The sequence below is a fragment of the Ornithorhynchus anatinus genome, chromosome 12 (assembly GCF_004115215.2).
Source record: "Ornithorhynchus anatinus isolate Pmale09 chromosome 12, mOrnAna1.pri.v4, whole genome shotgun sequence".
Lineage (NCBI taxonomy): Eukaryota > Metazoa > Chordata > Mammalia > Monotremata > Ornithorhynchidae > Ornithorhynchus > Ornithorhynchus anatinus.
Window position 1 is genome coordinate 52,929,764 of NC_041739.1, and position 22,051 is coordinate 52,951,814.

At 46.3% G+C, this 22,051-nt stretch overlaps 1 protein-coding gene across 6 annotated transcripts in view; it reads right to left on the reverse strand.

Moving 5' to 3' along the window:
* Window positions 1-22,051, reverse strand: part of PRDM5 (PR/SET domain 5) — a 146,051-nt gene continuing 124,000 nt past the window's right edge. For all 6 annotated transcript variants that reach the window (XM_029076933.2, XM_029076930.2, XM_029076928.2 and 3 more), the window contains 2 exons: window positions 11,164-11,268; window positions 1-1,282 (listed from right to left, as the gene is read on the reverse strand). In XM_029076933.2, the coding sequence (XP_028932766.1) occupies window positions 1,118-1,282; window positions 11,164-11,268 (270 nt within the window). In that variant the 3' untranslated portion in view covers window positions 1-1,117. The remainder of the gene's footprint in view (window positions 1,283-11,163; window positions 11,269-22,051) is intronic.

Below are 22,051 nucleotides of genomic sequence, written 5' to 3' on the forward strand. Positions count from 1 at the left end.
CTTTTATTCAAGGACCATCTCCCAGGCTGTCCTATAATGCTCAGAACCCAGATCACTGAAGTGACCACAAATCCCATCTGCCTTCAGAATCACACTCACCACCCAAGCAGATCTCTCGTCTATAGGTGTAGCAGCTTAGCTCGAGGAGAAGTTCTCCTAATCAGGGCCTCACTGATTCCATTCAATTTCAACAGACGGAAGGTATCGGTCAAGGTTAAAAGTCTCTGTGCCAGCTCAAGATTTTCCGGAGAAACCAATGAATACATACACCATTAAGTGTCATTTCAGTTATGCATGACATTTTCTGGTCTATTTGGATACACTATCAATTTTTTGAGCGATAACTAGCCCTTAATGTAATCTTAATCAGTCTGGGCCGCATGCGATTATTTTATATGAGGATTTCATTTCCCCTAGCATTTTCTGCTCATCCCAGTACTAAGTAACATCAAAGGCTTCTTATCGGGAGGGATGTTTCCCTATGTTTTTTCCAGAGCTGAAATATATTTCTTAATAGGGCCATCACAATTTCTTCAGCTGCTTAGGAAAGATATTTAACTGCCCTGTCAACTACCATTAGAGTTCTCAAATGTGGTAATTAAATGTTGCAAATTGCTTGAGGCTTATGCTTTTGGTCTGCTATTGACAATGGAAACCAGCCTCCTTTTGCTAAGGTGCTTGAGGCTCTGGAGACCTCCCGCTGTTACCTTAGCTGCTGCTGAAAAGCCAGTTTGGCATCTTGATCCACTTCAGACTAACCAGTTTTAGGTAGTAATCAGCCCAGAGACCAAAACTGGGCTACCCAGCTGAGTCTCAGCAACATAAGGAAGGAGGAGCCCAAAAACTCTGGGCAACAAGATGGCCCCAGGCTTAGAGTAAAAAGAAAGGGGCATCTCTCCCATCCCACTAGGCCTCGCAGAGATCCTAAATCCTGTAATCGAATATGTTTCTAATTTACCAGCCTCTGCAGGTTCTAAGATGACCCCAGGAGCCATGACCCAAGACACTGGTTTTCCCTGTCTCCCCTATACCCGTCAGGTGAGGAGTGTCTCGTACTCATGCTGGAAGAGGAAATGGAGGCCTTCTGCGTGGGATAAAATTGTGTCAGCAGCCACTGCTAGCTGTCAGTTTCTCCATGGACATTTTCCATATGCACTTTGAGGTAGTCATTCCTTGTAAACTTCTTGTGGCACAGCTGGCATTCGGCCATAGGACGATTGGGATTGTGAGTCAGCTTGTGCCGGATCAGCATTTTCTTCAGGCTGAAGGACAGATCGCAAACCTGGGGAGGTGAAGACAAGACACAGATGAACGGCAGCAGGGTGAAAACCTGAACTCCTGGAAGCCTCCTGCCTTGTCCCAAGACAGAGACCTGCTGCATGAGCTCACTTCTAATGTCCCTGAAGGCGGCCTAAAGGAAATATTTTTTCTGTCCTCTTCTCAGGCCTTGAGGCTCTGCTTGCACTGAGCCAGCCACATTCAGGCTTGATTTCTATGCTGGCAATAGGATCGCAACAGCTCCTGTTCCTAAATACAACTCGATTATCATCGAAAGAATTGACAGAGTGCAAGCACTCTACCGCAGAGAGGAAAAACCATCCCCTTAACCAGGTACTCCATTTAAACCCATTCGGGAATAATGCTGTGGCACAAGGAACTTACTTTGTGGCTCACTTGCTTTCATTTTAGCTTCACAGCCAAAAATCTTAAATTAATTTTGAGGAAAGTGAATAGTACTGGAGCTGGGACCAGGGGAGAGACTCCAAGGTTGGGGAGAGGGAGTTACGGTGATGGTGTTGGCAGTGATAGGAGACAGTTTTGGAGCAAAGGCGAGGAGCTGATTCAGACCTAACAAGCCTTATTCTCACCAAAGGGCTCCAAGAGCTCCTGGAAAGGGTGAGCGGAAAAGGGAGGGCTGACACACACTTCCCCTAGTCACAGCCTTGCTGGAATGGGCAGCTTGCTGTACCATGGGCCCTTCTGGAGGTTTGCTGTCCTCTCTCTGGACCACAGTTGTCCATGCTTCACAAAGCTTCCCCCTCCAGGAGAATCCACTTCTTGTGGTGTCACCCTCCTGTTTTGGTCAACCCGTGGTTGACTTGGGTAGGTTGCACGGAGGCCCAAGGGATGGTGGTGACCAGCTCTGGAATCTGAGATGGCTGGAGTTCCCCAAAGTGGGAATTGTTTCCCTAAGGCAGGGCTCTGATGTCATCCTAACCTCCTACCTCCTAGATAAAATCCCCAGAGAGCCAGGCTGCATGGGTGCCATCGGTTCCATCTCCATGCCAAAATGTCACCGCACCTCCATAGTGATGCCACAGCATCATGCGCAAAGAGGAACAGAGCTAGCAGAGGGGACAAAGAAGTAGCAGTCAGAAGAGATGGAGCCAGGATGAGATGTATGCAGACCTGCCACAGGTGAGTGAAAGATATAGGTGCAACTGGTGGGTGTTCAGCAGGCCAAGAGTGGGAAAATAATGGAAGGGGTGGTAGAAATAGGGGATGATTTTTTTTTCCTGAACAGAAAAAAGCTCGCCTTTCCCCATACCCAAGAGAAGCTAAAAGTATCAGTGGGAGAAAGATGGGGAGTAAAACCTTCCTTAGGTGGGAGAAGACAAAAAGAACAAGAAACAGGTACGTTGCTCTCTCCGTTACAGAATCACCATTAGACTCCCAAGACATCAGCTCTGTCACCATCATCATTGTCTGATCAATCAGTCTACACTGATGCCACTGAATATACAAACTTAATCTGACGGTAAGTGCTCAAATACGATTGATTGACACAGGCCGGAATGGAATTTGAGTTCTGAAATTTACTCTGGCTTGTTCATGGTAGACTTTTCTTAACTCTCACCTGTAGGAGGCTACCTTCTCTCTCTTCACCTCCCAGACCTCAGTCCATCACTTCTTTCTTCAAGCTCCTTTGAATGTAGACACTTTCCTGTTGGACCTAGAAAAATCCTGGTGCTATATATAGTTTAAGCTACATCCCCTCATTTGGTAGTCTCCATCATAGCTACTTCTCGCTTCCATAAATTGGTAGGGAATGTATGTCTGGCTCCTGCTGTCCTCTCCCAAATGCTTAGTACAGTGCTGGGCACTCAGTGTATGCTCAAGAAAGACCATCTTAAACTTCATCATTTACTACAGCAACAGAGAACACCATACAAAAGAAGAGAAGGACTTTCAATCCCTAACCCTCTATGCACCTCAGGTTAAGCAGAACCACACTGCCAAACTATAACATGATAGGCCAAGGTGATAGGAGAGCTATATACCTAAAGTGCTGTGACATGAACAATCGTGCTTTAAAATATGTTTAACTCAACAGTGAGTGATATAAAATAATCTTATCATGGCCCAGAGTTGGAGGACAAGCACATGATTTCCTTCCATTTCAGTGACCTCGCTGGCCTATATATGGCAAGAACAGAGCACGGTTGGGCCCAATGATGTCAATAAATGCCACGTCTCTAGCAAATCCCATAATTGCACTGCAAAAACAATCTGACAATTTCTTTGTAAACAGAGAACAAACTGCTAACAGACATCTTCAAAAGCCATTGCATATGGAACAATAAATTCCTTTCCAAATGGTATAAGCGTTATGTCACCCAACCAATCATAATCATGAAAGGAGCTGGGTTACTTAAGATAGAAAACAAACTCTAAAACCAAACAGCTACAGGAAGTCACACATTGTAAAACAAACCAAACAAGATTAAAAAAGTTAATCAAAAAATGCTAAGCTCATACAATGATAATAAAAATGCTTCCTTTCCACATTTTGGCTAGTGTATCAATGTAAATGAAGCTTGAGCATGAAATTATGCTTTCTGATTTACACTGGCCAGTGTGGTCTTGCCAAATAATAGTAATAATTGTGGTATTTGTTAAGTGCTAAGTGCCAGGCACTGTATACTAAGCTCTGGGGTGGATACAAGCAAATCACGTTAGATATAGTCCCTGTCCCACATGGGGCCCGGTGTCTCAATCCCCACTTTACAGATGAGGTAACTGAGGCACAAAGAAATAAAGTCACCTGCCCAAGATCACACAGCAGACAAGTGATGGAGCAGGAATTAAAACCTATGACCTTATGACTCCTAAGCCTGTGCAAAAGCCGTGAAGCTGAAGGGTCACTCTGCCAGTCCTTGGGGGGAAGGTGGCAGCACTGACTTGGGCAGCTTCTCAGGCTGTCCGGAGCCCCCAACATCCTCTCACTTCAGTTAGAGCACTTGTCTTCTCTTCCAGACTTCAGGGGGCTGGAAACCTGCTTTATAAAAAGGAAGAGGACTGATCAATCGATCCATGACTCCTCTTATTTTACGAATTTTCCAATGGCAAAATACTTATAATAATAATAATTCTGGTATTTGCTAAGGGGGGTGATGATATATACAAGCAAGTGCAAGCACTTCACTCATAATGTTTATGTGTCTCAGAAGCAGTCATCAAACAGACGGCTTTAAGGCAGTCAATCAGCTCTCTCCCTCCTACTACAATGCAACTCACACCCTCTGCTCCTCTAACACCAACATACTCCCTCAGCCTCAGACTTGTCTATCCCACCTTATCTCTTGGGCCTGGAACTTCCTTCCTCATCATATTGGACACACTCTTCCAAATCCTCCTAAAATCACATCTCCTCCAAACAAGCCTCCCTGGACTAGGCCCTTATTTCTCTTATCTGCTTTCTCTTCTGGGTCAATTATGCTCTTGGCTGTGTACTCCTTAAGCACTTCGATACTCACCCCAACCCCACAATACTTATGTAAATATTCTTAAACTTTCCTATTTCCCTTATCACCAAACCCATTTTTATGTCTGTCCTCCCCTGTTGGCTGTGAGCTCAATGTGGGCAGCGATCACCTTTACCAATTCTGTTGTGTTGTAAGCCAAATGCTTAGTACAGTGCTCTGCATACAGTAAGCACTTAATAAATATGACTGATTTCCAGTCTATGGTCAAGACCATGGTGCTGGCAGAGAAGGTTGAAAAGGAACATCCTCATTGGCTTCAATGAAAAGACTTTACAATGACAATTATGACTAAACAGATGCAGTACTCCTGGGGGTGAGTCTTTTTTTCTTAAACCAAGGAAAGTTTGTTCTTCGATCAAAGCATTTTTTCCCAAGTATATAGTGCTTTCTTCCACTTGTAAAAAGTTAAAAAAAAGTCTCACTACGGAAGTCTAACACTCAATTTATAATCAGGGATGGCACTTTGAAGGTCCTTACTAAAATCACCAAGAAAAGAGATGGGATTATTGGAGAGCCAGCTGGCCTGTTAGTATTGCCACTATCTTCCAGAGGAAGACATACAACATCAGAAGGCAGAGGGATTCAAGAAATAGATAGAGAAAGGGTATTCGCTATTCAATTGTGGTGCTGGGATTCATTCTCTCTCTCTGGGATGTGATAGGTGGCCCAGCAGAAATACCTTGTATCTACCTCAGTGTTTAGAACAGTGCTTGGCACATAGTAAGCGCTTAACAAATACCATTATTATTATTAAAGAGCAGAGGCCTGGGAGTAAGAGGACCTGGATTCTAATCCCGGCTCTGTCTCATGTTTGCTGTATTAACATGGGCAAGTCACTTCTCCGTGCCTCAGTTCCCTCATCTGTAAAATGTAAAACTGTGAGCCCCATGTGAGACAGGGACTGCGTCCAACCTGATAACTTTGTATCTACCCCAGCATTTAGAACAATTCCTGGCACATAGTAAGTGCTTAACAAATACGATTATTATTATTTCTAGTATACGCCCAGTTCTCTTACAACGTGGTGGCGGAACCTCGTGTGAAGGCAAGCCGACAGCGTGGTACTCACCCCGATCTGATGCTGCACCCAGACAGAAGGAGCTCGTCAGGAGAACGTTCCCAACTTGGCCTTCAACATGCAGTGGAAACAGCCCTTACAGCAGAACTGAGCATCATGGGAGATGCTCTACTGAGTTCCTCCTCCTTTGCCTCATTATGGACTAAAAGGAATGTTAGTAGCAAGATATTCTCCTGCTAAAATCAAAACTTTTGCAGGGCTATCTATGACCCATCCCGAATACAAACCAGAACTTGGGCTGTTTCTGGCCTTTAGCCCACTTGGGTTTTTTTAGCCAGGGCATTTTACGTGCCTCAATGCTACTGAACTCACTCGGTCAACCTGCCCTTCCTCGTACCTTCACCAGAGACTTCAGCGGTCTGAAGCGCTTGGCCTCCCTGGATAGTTTCTCTAATGTGTGGGTGCAAAAGTGACTGCTTTTGGGTTTCAAAGGCTTTCCCGGGTGGCTCCTTAAGCCATTCCCCACCACAGGAAAAGGTTCCAACTTACACCATGACACCGGCAGGCAGGTAGGTTCTCCTCCTGATGTGAATTGATTTGTGCCACTCTAAAATGGTGACCTCTCAAACTAACAGAGAATAGAGGGCAGCGAGCCCAGTCAGGTAGGCAGCCAGTTACACAAATACCACCTTATATCAGAGAGGGGGGAAATCTCCACCTTACTTTCTCCTGCCACCTAGCTGCAATTTTTGGGGAGAGAAAAAAATGCCTTTTTCCTTTTCTGGACAAGAGAGTAAGGAGCTTGCCTTTCTCCACCTGTTGAACTTAGCACTCAACCAGAAAAGTAGTTGTAGGTGTGAAGTTGAAGACAGCTATGAGGCACTCAACAGGGCAAAATACCACTAGAGAAAAGCAAAAACGTGCTTTGGAGAGTGGGGATATAGGAGGAGGGCTTATCTCCCTGCTACCTCTCCAAGAATGAGCTAAAAACCCATCATTTGGATTTTCTTTTTTAGACTGAAGGCTTCTTTTGTTAGAGGGGGCGTTTATCCCCTTCTTACCAACTGGTGGCCAGAAATGACCGCATATTTTCCATCTGGCTGACACCCCCTTCACTGAGTTTACAAACCCTTGAAAAGGTCCTTCTTATCGATGTGTTTTAAGGTGTTTAAGATCCAAGTATAGAATCATAGCCCCTGGCAAGAGTCCCAGCCACTCCGGGAAAATTATACTTACAGGGAGCTGGCAGAAAATGGAGAGGAAGTGCAGAAAGCTGCTGAAGTCATTGACAGTGGCCCTGAATTAAGAAAGTGTTTGATGGCCCTCCCTGGAGCTGAGAAAGGAACAGTCCAGCGGAATACTGTCCAGAAGCCAGTGTGAAGGAGGGACTGTCACCTTAGCCAGTATCTGATACGGCAGTTGAGACTGAGCCTGCCTGTCCTGATAAATTCTATTTAGGGGGTTTACAGTTCTACATTTCTGCCCTATCTCTACAACCAGTATCATGCCTCTTCCCAGTCCTGTCAGGTTGAATTTCAACATAAGTCCTGAATGCAAACTTCCTCTCATTACCTGGCTATTTTTCCAGTTTGGTGGCTGGTTTCTTCTATGCGGAAAAACAGTCTCAAATTTTGTACCGACTCGATTAGCAAAACACAACAGGCCAATTCTAATGTGAACAATGGACCTATGCTTTTCGAAGCTTCACTAATAAAGTGGGCTGCTAAACGCATTCACTGCTAAATTCTCGCTTACAAATTAAGAGCTCTATCAAGAACTTATATATTTATGTAGCATTCTGGCCTGAGTGAATTGGCAAATTCGGGCTTTTGACTTACCTATCCAGGGATCCAAACCCCAAGATGAGGAAGAATCCAGCTCTGCACAAGAAAGTCAGAGAACTGCAAGGTAGAGGTCTAACACACTTCTGGCTCCTACAGTACTCCTTCGGCCTGTTACCGCCTGAGCCATATGCAGTTTTAAAAGGGCAAAAGTCACTGAGAGAGCATAACAAGACCCAATTAAGCTGGAGATCATAGTGGAAAGGAGGAAAGGGTGGGGGGGAAGGGTTAAATTACTTTCAACTGACTTAATTCTCACAGGCATCAGTTTCCCTCCGATACAGGCTCAGCTGAGGAGGACAACGCTCACCTTGAGATATCTCTTGACCCCTTTCACACATGGTGCTCTCTCAACCACAACCCCAGAACTCAGGGAAGTTACTACAAACTGGAATATTATTATAAATGGGCCCCAGAGGCCATTAGGAAGGGACCATTACCTCACCACAAAATCCTCCCAGAAGAAAAAGCCATCAGCTCTGATTGTGCATAGCATGTAGAACCTATCAGTGGGTCACCTGGGAGGATCAACCTCAACTCTATCGGGGATATGGGTGAGAAGCAGCTTGGGGCAGGGAAAAAGAGAGACTTTCACTCTTCCCCCACAAGCCTACAGAAAGTCACTTCTCAGATTTTCTCCAGGACAGCAGTTCTGGGTTGGAAAATCCTAAAGTCAGTCAGTCAATTCTATTTGAGTGCTTACTGTGTACACAGCACTGTACTAACTTCTTGGGAGAGTACAATAAAACTGGCACATCGCTTGCTCACAACAAACTTACAGTCTAGAGAGGAAGACAGACAATATAAATGAATAAAGCAACAACTTACACAAGACCACAAAGTCATGCAAAGCTGCGCTCATCCTGACCCATGAATCTGACATCACACTTTGAGAGCAGGTCACTGACACCCAGCAGATCCAGATGGTCTATTGGCCTGAGATTTAGACTCTTCTCTTTCCCCTCTCTTTACTCTTTTAATGTCTGCCTCCCCCGCTAAACACAAAGCTGCTTGTGGGCAGGGATCACATCTACCGACTCAATCGTACTGAACTTCCCTTACTGCTAAGTATAGTGCTCTGTCTACAATCAGGGCTCAATAAAATACCACTGACTCACTGATTGACTGATTGGAGTGATCCCATTCCTCATCAGCAAGCAGAAGGAGGCAGATTCACAGTGGCTTTCTGGTTTAAAGATGGGTTCATTCCAGACTGCACAGCCTCTCAAATTGCTAAATATTATTTTCACTTCTCCTGAGGCAAAGAAGCACTTGTTTGCACCTACCAGAATGCAAAAGGCATTCTGCTCTGTCACTTCTCCATCTTATGCAGAAATCCACCCACGACTTGAAATGAAAGGAAGAGCAACACAACTTAACAATTGTTTGCATAAAACTACTGACTGGGACAGGAGACATCAGCCCCTGCACACAATCCAATTTTGATTCAGATTTAACCACCGGACAGTCTCATCACACTAGAACACTCAAGTGGCACTGTCCTGATGGGACAAGTTTGTGTGCTTGCATTAAGATGGAATCCTCCTCTGCTGTAACTTAATATATGACATCCCCAACCAGCTCATATTTCAATCAATCAATGGTATTTATTGAGCACTTACTATGTGCAGAGCACTGTACTAAGAACTTAGAAGAGTATAATTCAATAGAATTAGCAGACATCTTCCCTGACCATAACCAGCTTACAGTCTAGAGGGGAAGACAGTCTAAAAAAAAAAGATTTATAAAATATTATTTACAGATATGTACATAAATGCTGCAGGGTTGAGAGTGGGGTGAATATCAATGTCCGAAGGTCACAGACCCAAGTACATAGACGATGCTGAAGGGAGAGTGACCCGGGGAAAAGAGGAGTTATTGAGCGCTTACTATGGAGGAGATGTGTCCTTACTAATGCACTGAAGGTGGGGAGAGTTCCAGGCTAGGGGGATGATGTGGGAAACTGATTGGAAGCGAGAGAGATGAGATGGGGGCACAGTGAGTAAGCTGATGCTAGAGGAGTAGAGTGTGCAGGCTGGGCTGTAGTAGGAGACTAGTGAGGTGAGGTAGGATGGGGCAAGCTGATTAAGTGCTTTAAAGTGGATGGTAAGGAATTTGCTTCTGATACAGAGGTAGATGGGCAACCACTGGTGGTTCTTGAGGAGTGGGGAGATATGGACTGACCATTTTTGTTGATAAATGATCTGTGCAGCAGATTGAAGTAGGATTGCAGTGGACAGAGACAGGAGACTGGGAGATCAGCAAGGAGGTGAGTCAAGGCATGATAGGGTAAGTGCTTGGATCAGCTGGTAGCAGTTCAGATGGAGAGGAAACGGTGTATTTTAGCAATGTAGTGAAGGTAGAACTGATAGGATTTTGTGACAGGCTGAATATTTTGATGAAATGAGAGAAATGATTCGAGGACAAAGCCAAGGTTATGGGCTTGTGAGATAGGGGAGATAATGGTGTTTTCTATAGTGACATAAAACACAAGGAGATATGTGGGAAGATAAAGAGTTCAGTTTTGGACTGTTTTGATTTGAAGTGTCAGCAGGACACCCAAGTAGGTATGCCTTGATCGCAAGGAAGGAGAGAGGTCAGGGATGGAGATGTAGATTTGGGAATCATCTGCATAAGGATGGTAATCGAAGCCATGGGAGCGAAAAAGTACCCCAAGGGAGTGGATGTAGAGGGAGACTAAGAAGGGAGACTAGAAGGGAGCCTAGAACGAAGCCATGAGGGACCCCTACTGTCAGAGGGTGGGAGGCTGAGGATGAGCCAGAAAAAAAGACTGAGAGGGAACAGTCAGAGAGACAGGAGGAGAACAAAGAGGACGGTGTCAGTGATTCCACGGTTGGATAAAGTTTCAAGGAGAAAGGGTGGTTAACAGTGTCAGAGGTGGCTGAGAGGTCCAGGAGGATTAGGATGGAGTAGAGGCCATTAGATTTGGTGAGAAGACATGGTCATTGGTTAACCTTAGAGAGGGCTGTTTGTGGAGTGAGGATGGCAGAGGCCAGATTTTCAATCATTAACCTACCAAAGCTCAGGAAGTCATAGAGGTTGTGAATATGTGCCTGCCTCAAGAAAACAGCTATAATGTATTAAGACAGGTTTAAACAAGGCCCACAAGGATCCCAAGCCAGAAAGCTCAAATGTAGCCAAAGTGACTGACAACATCCAAGGTTGGATAAACTAGCCCTCACAGTTCCACTGACGGCACAGTGAGAACTGCCGCAGGCTGAGCAAGTGCAATAGCTACACTCTCCAAGAAACAATCTGATTACCTGTACCTACCCCAGTGCTTAGTACCCTGCCTGGCACATTGTAAGTACTTAACAAATGCCATTTAAAAAACAAAAAACCAAAAACTAAAGAACAACAAAATCCCGGGTTTGCGAAATAAACTCGACTCCTGTGTAAAGCCCAGGCTCTGTCTTAATTGTGTATTGGTATCTTCATTCCAGCACTCAGCGAATGCTCAGCACACGCTCAGTGCTCCAAAGGCATCATTACTACTTAAGAGAGACACCCAACTCACGTCACACTGGAACGGCTTCTCTCCTGTGTGTGTCCTCATGTGCTCATCCAGGCCGCGCTTCTGGCTGAAGGCCTTGTTGCATTCAGAACACTGATAGGGTTTCTCCTGTGACAGGGACAATGGCAAGGGAAAGTGGTCAGTATGGGCTCCTACTCATTCTGCTTAGAACAGTGCTTGGCACATAGTAAGCGCTTAACAAATACTATCATTATTATTCCCAGGGGGTGGGGATGGGTCTGAGGGATTCCAAAGAGGGAGAACCAGAACCCAATTTCAGAGGGGTTGATGGAAAAGCTGGGAAACCGTGGCCCATCAGTTCTCTCCCTCAAAACCCCCTGACCGATTACATTTCCTTTCCAACCATCCAACGCCTGGAGAAGGGAAAGCTCAGCCACTTCTCTCAGGGAGATAGGTGCCGTTCTCCCCTCCTCATTCTGGAAATACTATTGTAAGGAAAACAGGGTGTTTTCTTCACTTAGGATCCAGATTCACTGCACACCAGCATTTCCAAAATACATCCTGCAGACCACAACGTAATCCCAGCCCCACCCTGATGTTTCAGAACCACTGGGAGATGGAGCAGGAACCACTGTTTCTCCTAGGGCTGTGTGGCTGGTGTCTTTTCTGCTGACATGTCACACGCCCGGAGCAATGTGAGCATTTCACATGTCCGTCCTAAACCTCTTCTCCTCCTCCTTCCCTTCCCCATATCTCATGAAGAGAATGATCATGTTTCTGATCAAAACTGCTTGTGTAGATTTTAATTTCAAGACTGGTGAATAAACACATTTATTAGGAAAGTAGAATGAACTCTACTGGACAACCATTAGCACTAAAATCTTGAATCTCACCTCACAATGAGGTACACGCAAATCCTCCTGTAACATAGGAGTTGCACTGCCGCAGAGCCCTATGTTCAGGAAGACTTGCACTGTAGTCCTCCCATGTCCTTCACACACCGCACACATGCACACCGGCGCTTGTTTGGACACCACCACTGGGCCCTACCCAGTGAGAAGCATGTTCTCTGATTCTGCCATCAAATTCTACCCAAAACACATAGTGAAAGTATACGTTCCACCAGAACTGACCAAGCAGCTGTGGGCAGAAGAAAGGAGGGTGGGAGAGTAGAGAGAAGGAGGAAACCACACCTGGGGGGGGGGGGGGGGGGGGGGGGTGTTCCAACCCAAACCTATTTCCACCAATCCAGAAATGTCCCATCAAAAAGAATTTGGTGACAAGGTGCCCTTTCATTCAACTGACCTAGAGGTTGCAAGCCTTTAAGGCCTGTGGATTTGGGAAAAATTTCCTTTGGAAATCAAAGCATTTGGTCTGTCTGGTACAGGCATACCTAGGTTACGATCGCCTCATAATTCAACGACTCTGAAGATACAACCTGTAGCACTGGTGTGTGCCTTACCCTAAGCACACACTCAACTGCTCTGATGTTCTAGCCAAGCCCTGTGGGTACGTCAAATCCTCTCCCTCCCTCCTCTCCCGGGCTGAATGGCTACCTGGAGATGGAGGAAACTCTGCCCAGAGTAAGCATCAGATTTTCAAGGCATAAAAGAGACCCCTTAGCAGATCACCAGAGAAACTGAGTTAATGAGTTAACTGCATCTTATTAGGAGAATTAATTGTCCAGTGAGCAGTACCTCATCAAACTGCAACAATCCAATGCACCGTTACAAGATGCCAAAACAGATGAAGAAGCAGTGATGGTTTCCCCACTGCCAGCTAAAGCCTCGGATTTAAAAAGTCTTGCATTGATTTTCAGGGAAGTGGATGAACTTCGAAATATAAATAAAGAAGACCCTAGTAATGAGAGTTTACTGACATTTATCATTACAGTACTTAGCATGCAAGGAATCCCACATTACTATTGCAGAGGCTCTGAACATATACGTCTAGGGAAAACACTTTCCAAGATACAACCACATTTTCAAGGAACTTGAACATTTACAACTCCTGGTTGTAACTTGAAGTGTTCTGTTATCGTCCCTCCAGGATGAAACGAACACACAGGACTCCCAAAGGTGGGGAGAGGTGAGGCGGAGGGGACAGAAGGGTTGTGTCCCTGGCTGCCTCACCCCTTTGACCCCAGGTCTGTAGGAAACCAGAGCTGTGAGGAGCAGGAGAGGCTGCCCAGAGGAAACCTCAGCGGTCACCTACTGGAAAAACAGGTGTGTCCAGAACATCCATCCAGCTATTATCCTCGCTGCTCCTTAGCGCTGGCCCAAGGAAGGAAGCAGACGAAGGCGAGGAGTAGCAGCCATTCCAGGAGAGGTGGCGGAGCCACAGCCAATCGGGCAATGAAGGAGACCCCAGGGTGGCATGGCCTATGGTCCCCTGCTCGCCCCATCCCATGCTCCGGAGAGTCACCTACAGCCAGGGCTGCAGAATGGTCCCATCTGGGAAGGGGAGCAAAGGTGGACGAGCACCCTCAGGGAATCTCTCGGATGCTCCACCGCTGCAACCGGCAGTCCCCGTTGCTCTGAGCACCTCCGTCATTGGGAATCAAATTCTTTCCTCATCATATAGCTCGGTCTGTAATCTTGGGCCCCTCTGCTTTATCCGTCTGCCCCTCGGCGGACTGATCCGTAAAGCGAAGCAATACCTGCCTGCTTCCCGGGAGTATTTTGGGAATCGCTTTCTCAAGTGCCTTAGGGCCTGTGGACGACTGGTGCAGAAAGGCTAAGCTTTATTCATTAGCCGGGTTTAAACTGCAGACAGAATGATTAGGTTCCTGATTAATTCTGCTCTTGAATGATTACACAGTCTAACTGACACTTAGATTGCCCTCCATTTTTATAATAATGGCTGCCAAGTTTTAATAATGGAGGGCAATCTACGTGTCAGTTAAACTATGTAATCATTCAAGAGCAGAATTAATCAGGAACCTAATCACTCCATCTTCAGACAGAAACCCACAGCAACTATGCTTTGCATAGCCCGTATAACAGCTGCCCTCTGAATGTATCAAATAAGAGTTCTCACTCTTTACAGGGTTAATGTCCTCTCTCGAGTGTGGCAGTGACTTCAAGTGCAGATTCAAAAATATGTTCAATGTCAATCCGCTGACGAAACCTTGAATTCTTTTTAATGTCTGAACTAAGAAAAAGCCAAGTTGGATTGTAAGTGCTTCTTGTGCCAAGAAGAAAAATGGTCTGGAAATGTAAATTGGGGAAATGAGTTTAGAGAAGTAAGGACCAAACCAAAGTCAATAAAGGAATTTCTGGGTTGGACCTAGACCTGAAAATATGCCGGAATGGAGCATGATCTCCACTGAAAAATCACATCGCAGCACCACGGAATCCAGCAGTGTCATGTCCACAGGGAATAATAATAGTGTTATTTGTTAAGTGCTGTGTGTCAAGCACTGTACTAAGCACTGGGGTAGATACAAGATAATTAGATCCTACATGGGGCTCACGGCCTAAACAGGAGGGAGAACAGGTACTGAACCCTCATTTTGCAGACAAGGAAAGTGAGACCCAAAGAAGTTAAGTGACTTGTCTAAAGTCACTCCCTTCCTCCTCTTTCGCCCTGCTCCAGTCTATTCTAACTCCGCTGCCCGGCTCATCTTCCGGCAGAAACGATCTGGGCATGTCACTCCCCTTCTTAAACAACTCCAGTGGTTGCCTATCAACCTCCGCTCCAAACAAAAACTCCTCACTCTAGGCTTCGAGGCTCTACATCACCTTGCCCCTTCCTACCTCTCCTCCCTTCTCTCTTTCTACCGCCCACCCCGCACGCTCCGCTCCTCCACTGCCCACCTCCTCAACGTCCCTCGGTCTCGCCTATCCCGCCGTCGACCCCTGGGCCACGTCCTCCCACGGTCCTGGAACGCCCTCCCTCCTCACCTCCGCCAAACTGATTCTCTTCCCCTCTTCAAAACCCTACTTAAAACTCACCTCCTCCAAGAGGCCTTCCCAGACTCCCTCTACTCCTTCTACCACCCCCCATCACCTCTCCGCAGCTTAACCCTCTTTTCCCCACATTTCCCTCTGCTCCTCCCCCTCTCCCTTCCCATCCCCTCAGCACTGTGCTCGTCTGCTCAACTGTATATATTTTCATTACCCTATTTATTTTGTTAATGAAATGTACATCGCCTTGATTCTATTTAGTTGCCATTGTTTTTACGAGATGTTCTTCCCCTTGACTCTATTTATTGCCATTGTTCTTGTCTGTCTCCCCCGATTAGACCGTAAGCCCGTCAAACGGCAGGGACTGTCTCTATCTGTTGCCGACTTGTTCATTCCAAGCGCTTAGTACAGTGCTCTGCACATAGTAAGCGCTCAATAAATACTATTGAATGCATGAATGAATAAAGTCACACAGCAGACAAGTGGTGGATTCCTCTGACTCTCAGTCCCCTGCTCCTTCCACTAGGCCACATTACTTCTCTCTGGCATAACCAGTGAGCCAGGGGTGATGCCCAGGGGGTAGTAAGGGGCAGCAGATCCCAGAGCTCCTCATTGATGCCAGCCCCTGGCACCCAAAGATCATCAACTCTGCCTCCTCTCATTCTCCACCAGTCTTTTCCCCAAACGTGCCACAGCTTACCTCCAAAAAACCCCAAATCAAGCACTGGACCCTTGAAGATGTGCAACATGGGAACCCAGTTTTCACACGGAATCAGTGTGGTTTAGTGGAAAGAGCATGGGCCTGGGAGTCAGGGGTCGGGGGTTGTCTGCTGTGTGACCTTGAGCAAGCCACTGAACTTCTCTGTGTCTCAGTTGTCTCATCTGTAAATTGGGGATTAAGACTGTGAGCCCCACATGGGATAACCTGATTGCCTTGTATCTCCCCCAATGCTTACAACAGTGCTTGGCACATAGTAAGTGCTTGACAAATACCATTATTATTATAGGAAGTCAGCCACAGGAAAAAAATGTGATTGAAACCATGTGGCCTAGTGGAAAGAGCTTAGAACTGGGAGTCACAGGATCTGGATTCTAATCCTGGCTCTGCCACTTCTCTGTTGTGTGCCCTTGTAAAATAGGTATTTAAAACCTGCTTTCTCTCTCCCCACTCTTTAGACTGTGGGCTTTATGTGGGATAGAGGCTCTGTCCAATCTGACAATGTACCTAGCCCAGCATTTTGCACAGTGTTTGACACATAGCAACCACTTAAATACCACTATCATCATCCTCATCATCAACATTAAGCCATAACCCAGCCTGTTGGGAGTCACTCTCCCTTAGCAGACCTTCTCTTTGATGCATTTTTTTATGCAAAGATGCAATACAGCCCCAGTATCAGTTCTGATCAAGGACTCAGTCCTCTGAAGGCCAATGGGTGACAGCAAACACAACTCAGGGACCCCACTGGGTTTAATGCCCAGCTGCAACCTCCTTCTTGGCATATAGCACAATATCTGAGGCCAAACACCGCTCCCAAAATGTCTTGTTTAATCAAGGGGGTATGCTCCCTGTAGGCAGGGTATGTATCTCTTGCTTTTGTTGTACTTGCTGAAAATCTCAGCACCGTACATTGCACTCAGTGGCTGATCAATAAATACCACTTGTGCTACTACAAGATGCAGCATCTATTTGGGTCGAAAGGACTTTACACAATTACTAGGAGAGCGGGCAGAAATGCCATAAGGAGGTGGGCCAAGCAATTATCTTCTTGTGCTTGTTTCATCATTCAGAGGAAAAGCTGAGATGTGTCAATGGCAGAGAGCTTTTGGCCCAAGGGAAAGGCGGTTTATGTAGGTCCCTAGAATATAAATGAAAGTCCTACCTCTGGTGATAAATATCCCTCCTTCAGCAAAGCATTCCATCTTACTGTGCCTATTCACATTTGTCTCTTCTGCACATGCATACTTCTCAACGGAGAGGGGGAAAATGAAGTAGGGAAGGCTTTGTTGAGGTAAAATGACCATTGATCAATTTAAACAATCAGCAGAATGTTCTGGAGGACAAAAAGCTGAACAGAAAAACATCACCATTGGCTACTTTGGGGGTAGTCCCAAAAATATGCAGAACCACTCAGGGATGATCCGCTACAAGCCACTGAGAATTAAAGACCCAGCCCTTCTCTGAAGGAAACAAGGAAGGGATCATATTGGAAAAAGGCAATTTGGGCTTCGAGTGTTACAGAATGCCATATCTAGTTTTGGGCCTCCTGGTCCCAATTCTAATTCTCCATCGGAGGGTGGCCTCATGTACCTGATGCTGCCTGTGACCCCGGAAACATTTTACTTGGTAAACCAACCCCAATTCCCATCCCCTTCAATCTTTAACTTCATGGCCAAGCAGGCTACCTGCACTGGTTCTCCTCTTATCTCTCTGGCCGGTCATTCTCGGTCTCCTTCGCAGGCGCTTCCTCCCCCTCCCATCCTTTAACTGTTGGAGTTCCTCAAGGGTCAGTTCTTGGCCCTCTTCTGTTCTCTATTTACACTCACTCCCTTGGTGAACTCATTTGCTCTCACGGCTTTGACTACCATCTCTACGCAGATGACACACAGATCTACATCTCTGCCCCTGTCCTCTCCCCCTCCCTTCAGGCTCGCATCTCCTCCTGCCTCCAGGATGTCTCCACCTGGATGTCGGCCCGCCACCTAAAACTCAACATGAGCAAGACTGAGCTCCTAATCTTCCCTCCCAAGCCCGGTCCTCTCCCAGACTTCCCTATCACCGTGGATGGCACGACCATCCTTCCCGTCTCTCGGGCCCGCAATCTCGGTGTCATCCTTGACTTGTCTCTCTCATTCACCCCACACATCCTATCCATTACCGAGACCTGCCGGTTTCACCTTTACAATATCGCCAAGATCCGCCCTTTCCTCTCCACCCATACGGCTACCTTACTGCTACAGGCTCTTGTTATATCCCGGCTAGACTACTATGTCAGCCTTCTCTCTGATCTCCCTTCCTCCTCTCTCGCCCCGCTCCAGTCTATTCTTCACTCCGCTGCCTGGCTCATCTTCCTGCAGAAATGATCTGGGCATGTCACTCCTCTTCTTAAACACCTCCAGTGGTTGCCTATCAACCTCCGCTCCAAACAAAAACTCCTCACTCTAGGCTTCAAGGCTCTACATCACCTCGCCCCTTCCTACCTCTCTTCCCTTCTGTCTTTCTACTGCCCACCTCGCATGCTCCGCTCCTCTGCCGCCCACCTCCTCACCGTCCCTTGGTCTCGCCTATCCCACCGTCGACCCCGGGCCACGTCCTCCCGCGGTCCTGGAACGCCCTCCCTCCTCACCTCCGCCAAACTAATTCTCTTCCCTTCTTCAAAACCCTACTTAAAACTCACCTCCTCCGAGAGGCCTTCCCAGACTGAGCTCCCCTTCTCCCTCTACCGCCCCCCCTTCACCTCTCCGCAGCTTAACCCTCTTTTCCCCCCTTTCCCTCTGCTCCTCCCCCTCTACCTTCCCATCCCCTCATCACTGTACTCATCCGCTCAACTGTATATATTTTCATTACCTTATTTATTTTGTTAATGAAATGTACATCGCCTTGATTCTATTTAGTTGCCATTGTTTTTACGAGATGTTCTTCCCCTTGACTCTATTTATTGCCATTGTTCTTTTCTGTCTGTCTCCCCCAATTAGACTGTAAGCCCGTCAAACGGCAGGGACTGTCTCTATCTGTTGCTGACTTGTTCATTCCAAGCGCTTATAACAGTGCTCTGCACATAGTAAGCGCTCAATAAATACGAATGAATGAATGAATGAATGAATGAATAGAGGTGGACTCTGTGTCACAAAGAACGCTTTGGCCCCAAATTGGTAGCTTTGTGAGCACTACACCTTGCTTTATCTGCCATTCTATTTGAACATTTCTTCCTCCTATTTGTAAGTTACTGCATGCCCATCTCCCTAGCCCATAGTACAGTGCTCTGCACACAGTTACTGATACATTCCAGAAGCCAGGCGCTTGTTACAAGAAGCTCCCTGGATGCTCCTAATGATGATACCTAATTGTTTGCAGAGTGCCTTCACACCAGTTCTCTCATGATACCCTCATAACGCTAGACTGTAAACTCAATGTGGGCAGAAAATGCTTTACCAACTCTGCTGGAATGTACTTTCCTGAGCTCTTAGAAAAGTGCTCTACACAAAGTAAACGCTCAAATATCACTGATGATTTTGATGACAACATCCTTTTGAAGCACTCCGTCACTGCCTCTTACCTATTCACTCTCTTCTTCCATTACAACCCAGCTTATACTCTCCTTTCCTTCCACATTCACCTCACTGTGCCTCATTCTTGACTTGCCCACTTCTTGCCCCTCTGTCTTGTCTAGGACTTCCTTCATATCTTCAAATTCCTTCTGAAATCTCTCTTCCTGCAAGAAATACTCTCAGATGAATTATTCTTCTCCCCAAGTCATCTGCCCCCAAATCCTATGCAGCAGTTCCAGGACAGAGGGAGGTCAAGGGCAAGTGATAGGCAGCAAAACAGAGAAGATGGAGGGACAGTGAGTAAGTTGGTATTAGAAGAGCAAAATGTGTGCGCTGGGCTGTTGTAAGAAATCAGTGAGGTATGATAGGAGGGAGGTGAACGGATTTAGAGCTTTAAAACTGATGGCAAGGAGTTTCTGTTTGATGAAGATGAGGATGGGCAACCCCTGGAGTTTCCCGAGGAGTGGGGAAACATGGGCTGATCTTTTTTTTTTTTTCCCCAGAAAAAAGATCCAGGCAGCAGAGTGAAGAATGGATGGTGGCGGAGAGAGGGGGGGGAAGGTCAGCAAGAGGGTTGATGTAGTAAAGGTGAAATATGGTATATTCTTGGATCAGTATAGTAGCAGTTTGTATGGAGAAGAAGGGGTGGATTCTAGAGATGTTATGAGGGTAGAATGCACAGTATTTGGTGACAGGTTGAATATATGGAATGAATAAGAGTGATAAAGCGAGGAAAACACTCAGGTTATGGGCTTGTGAGACAGGAAGGGTAGTGGTGCTACCTACAGTGATAGGAAAGACAGGAGGGAACAAGGTTTGGGTGGGAAGATGAGGAGTTCTGTTTTGGACATGATGTGTTTGTGGTGTCAGCTGGATTCCTAGCCCCGTTCTTCCTTCTGACTAGACCCCCTAGCATGGCACACCTCAATCTGAGTATTGCACCCCAACATCACACTGCCCTCTCAGTCTGTCTCCTGCCAACACTTCAGTGCTATTTCTCAAGTCCAAAGGGCTCCTGCCTAACAGCAGCACCTCCATTCCTGACTAGCAGCCAGCCATTAATAGAAGTAAAATCAAGAATAAGTATATAAGTGCTTACATACCTCAGTGTCCATTTGTGGCCCATCTCCGGCCCTTTCATTTTAACAGTCTATGGGATCTTTTGCACACATGGGCATAATGGATAGAGCATGGGCCTGGGAGTCAGAAGGTCATGGGTTCTAATCCCAGCTCTGTCCCTTGCTTCCTGTGTGGTCTTGGGCAAGTCACTTTATTTCTCTGTGCCTCAGTTACCTCATCTGTAAAATGGGGATTGAGACTGAGCCCCATGTGGGACAGGGACTGTGTCTAACCTGATTTGCTTGTATCTACTCCAGTGCTTAGTTACAGTGTCTGACACATAGTAAGCGCTTAACAAATATCATAACTATTAGTTATCATTACTATTATTATATGCATGGCCTAGTGGATAGAGCATGAGCCTAGGAGTTGGAAGGACCTGGGTTCTAATGCTAGCTCTGCCACTTGTCTGCTCTGTGACCTTGGGCAAGTCAACTAACTTCTCTGTGCCTCAGTTACCTCATCTGTAAAATGGGGATTAAGACTGTGAGCCCCATGTGAGACAGGAACTGTGTCCATTCCAATTTGCTTGTATCCACCCCAGGGCTTAGTACAGTGCCTGGTACAAAGTAAGTGCTTAATACATTATTATTATTATAATTAGTATATGACAAAGGGTACCCCCTTAGCCTTGTAAACACTGCACCTAGAACTCTGGAGGATTTGTGGGAAGTCTGCAGGGAGCTTGAGTGACTATGAAAAGCAGGTTCCTACCCAACACTCCCGTAATTGTTTTGGCCCTGCTGCTAATAGGAACCATGTTTTCTATAAAATTTGAAAAGGAATTGCACAACCCACGTATAGAAAGCTAAAAATATGCACAATAAACAGATTTTTGTTTTCTACATCCAAGAGGCATAAAATCTCTGAAAATAGAAGCCAAGAAGGCACTGACTCACTCTTGAACAACACCCCTGGGCTAGGACCACAGATTGATGTGGGTAACCAACAGGGCTGGGAGGTTGGAGAAGTCTGGCGTCTTCTCCAGGGGGAGAGAGGGGAGTGTGGAAGCACAAGAGATTAACCATCCTGCAGAAGCACAAGAAGACAAGAGGGGGGTGATGGAAGTTGCGGGAAAGGGTGGGCCTCCATCAGCCACACCAGCAAATAAAAAGCCTTGCTTTACTACCCACCCTCCTGTAGTGGCCTGTAAGTGGCCCATTTTGAAGATCACAGAACAGAGCCAGGCCAATAGGGGACCAAACTCCTCCTTTCACACCCTAGTTCTCCTCCAGATCTCATGAGGCTGCCACAAAGTCCTCGTATGCCACATGCCCTCAAGGATGAGCCTTTGCCCACATCCTCCCCTTGGCATGGAACTCCACCTCATTTCATATCCAACACTCCCCCATTCTTCCCATTTTCAAAGCCCTACTAAAAAAAAAAAAATCACACCTCCACCAAGAGGCCTTCCTGATTAGGCCCTTATTTCCCCTATTCACCCTCTGCTCTATGTTGCCGATGCACTTGGATCTGTACCCCTTAATCACTTGATACCCCAGCCCCACTGCACTTATGTTCATATCCTTATACTCTCCTACTCCGACAGTAATTTATTTTAACATCTGTTTTTCCCTCTAGATTGTGAGCTTCTTGTCAGCAGGGAAAAATATTTACAAATTCTACTTCATTGT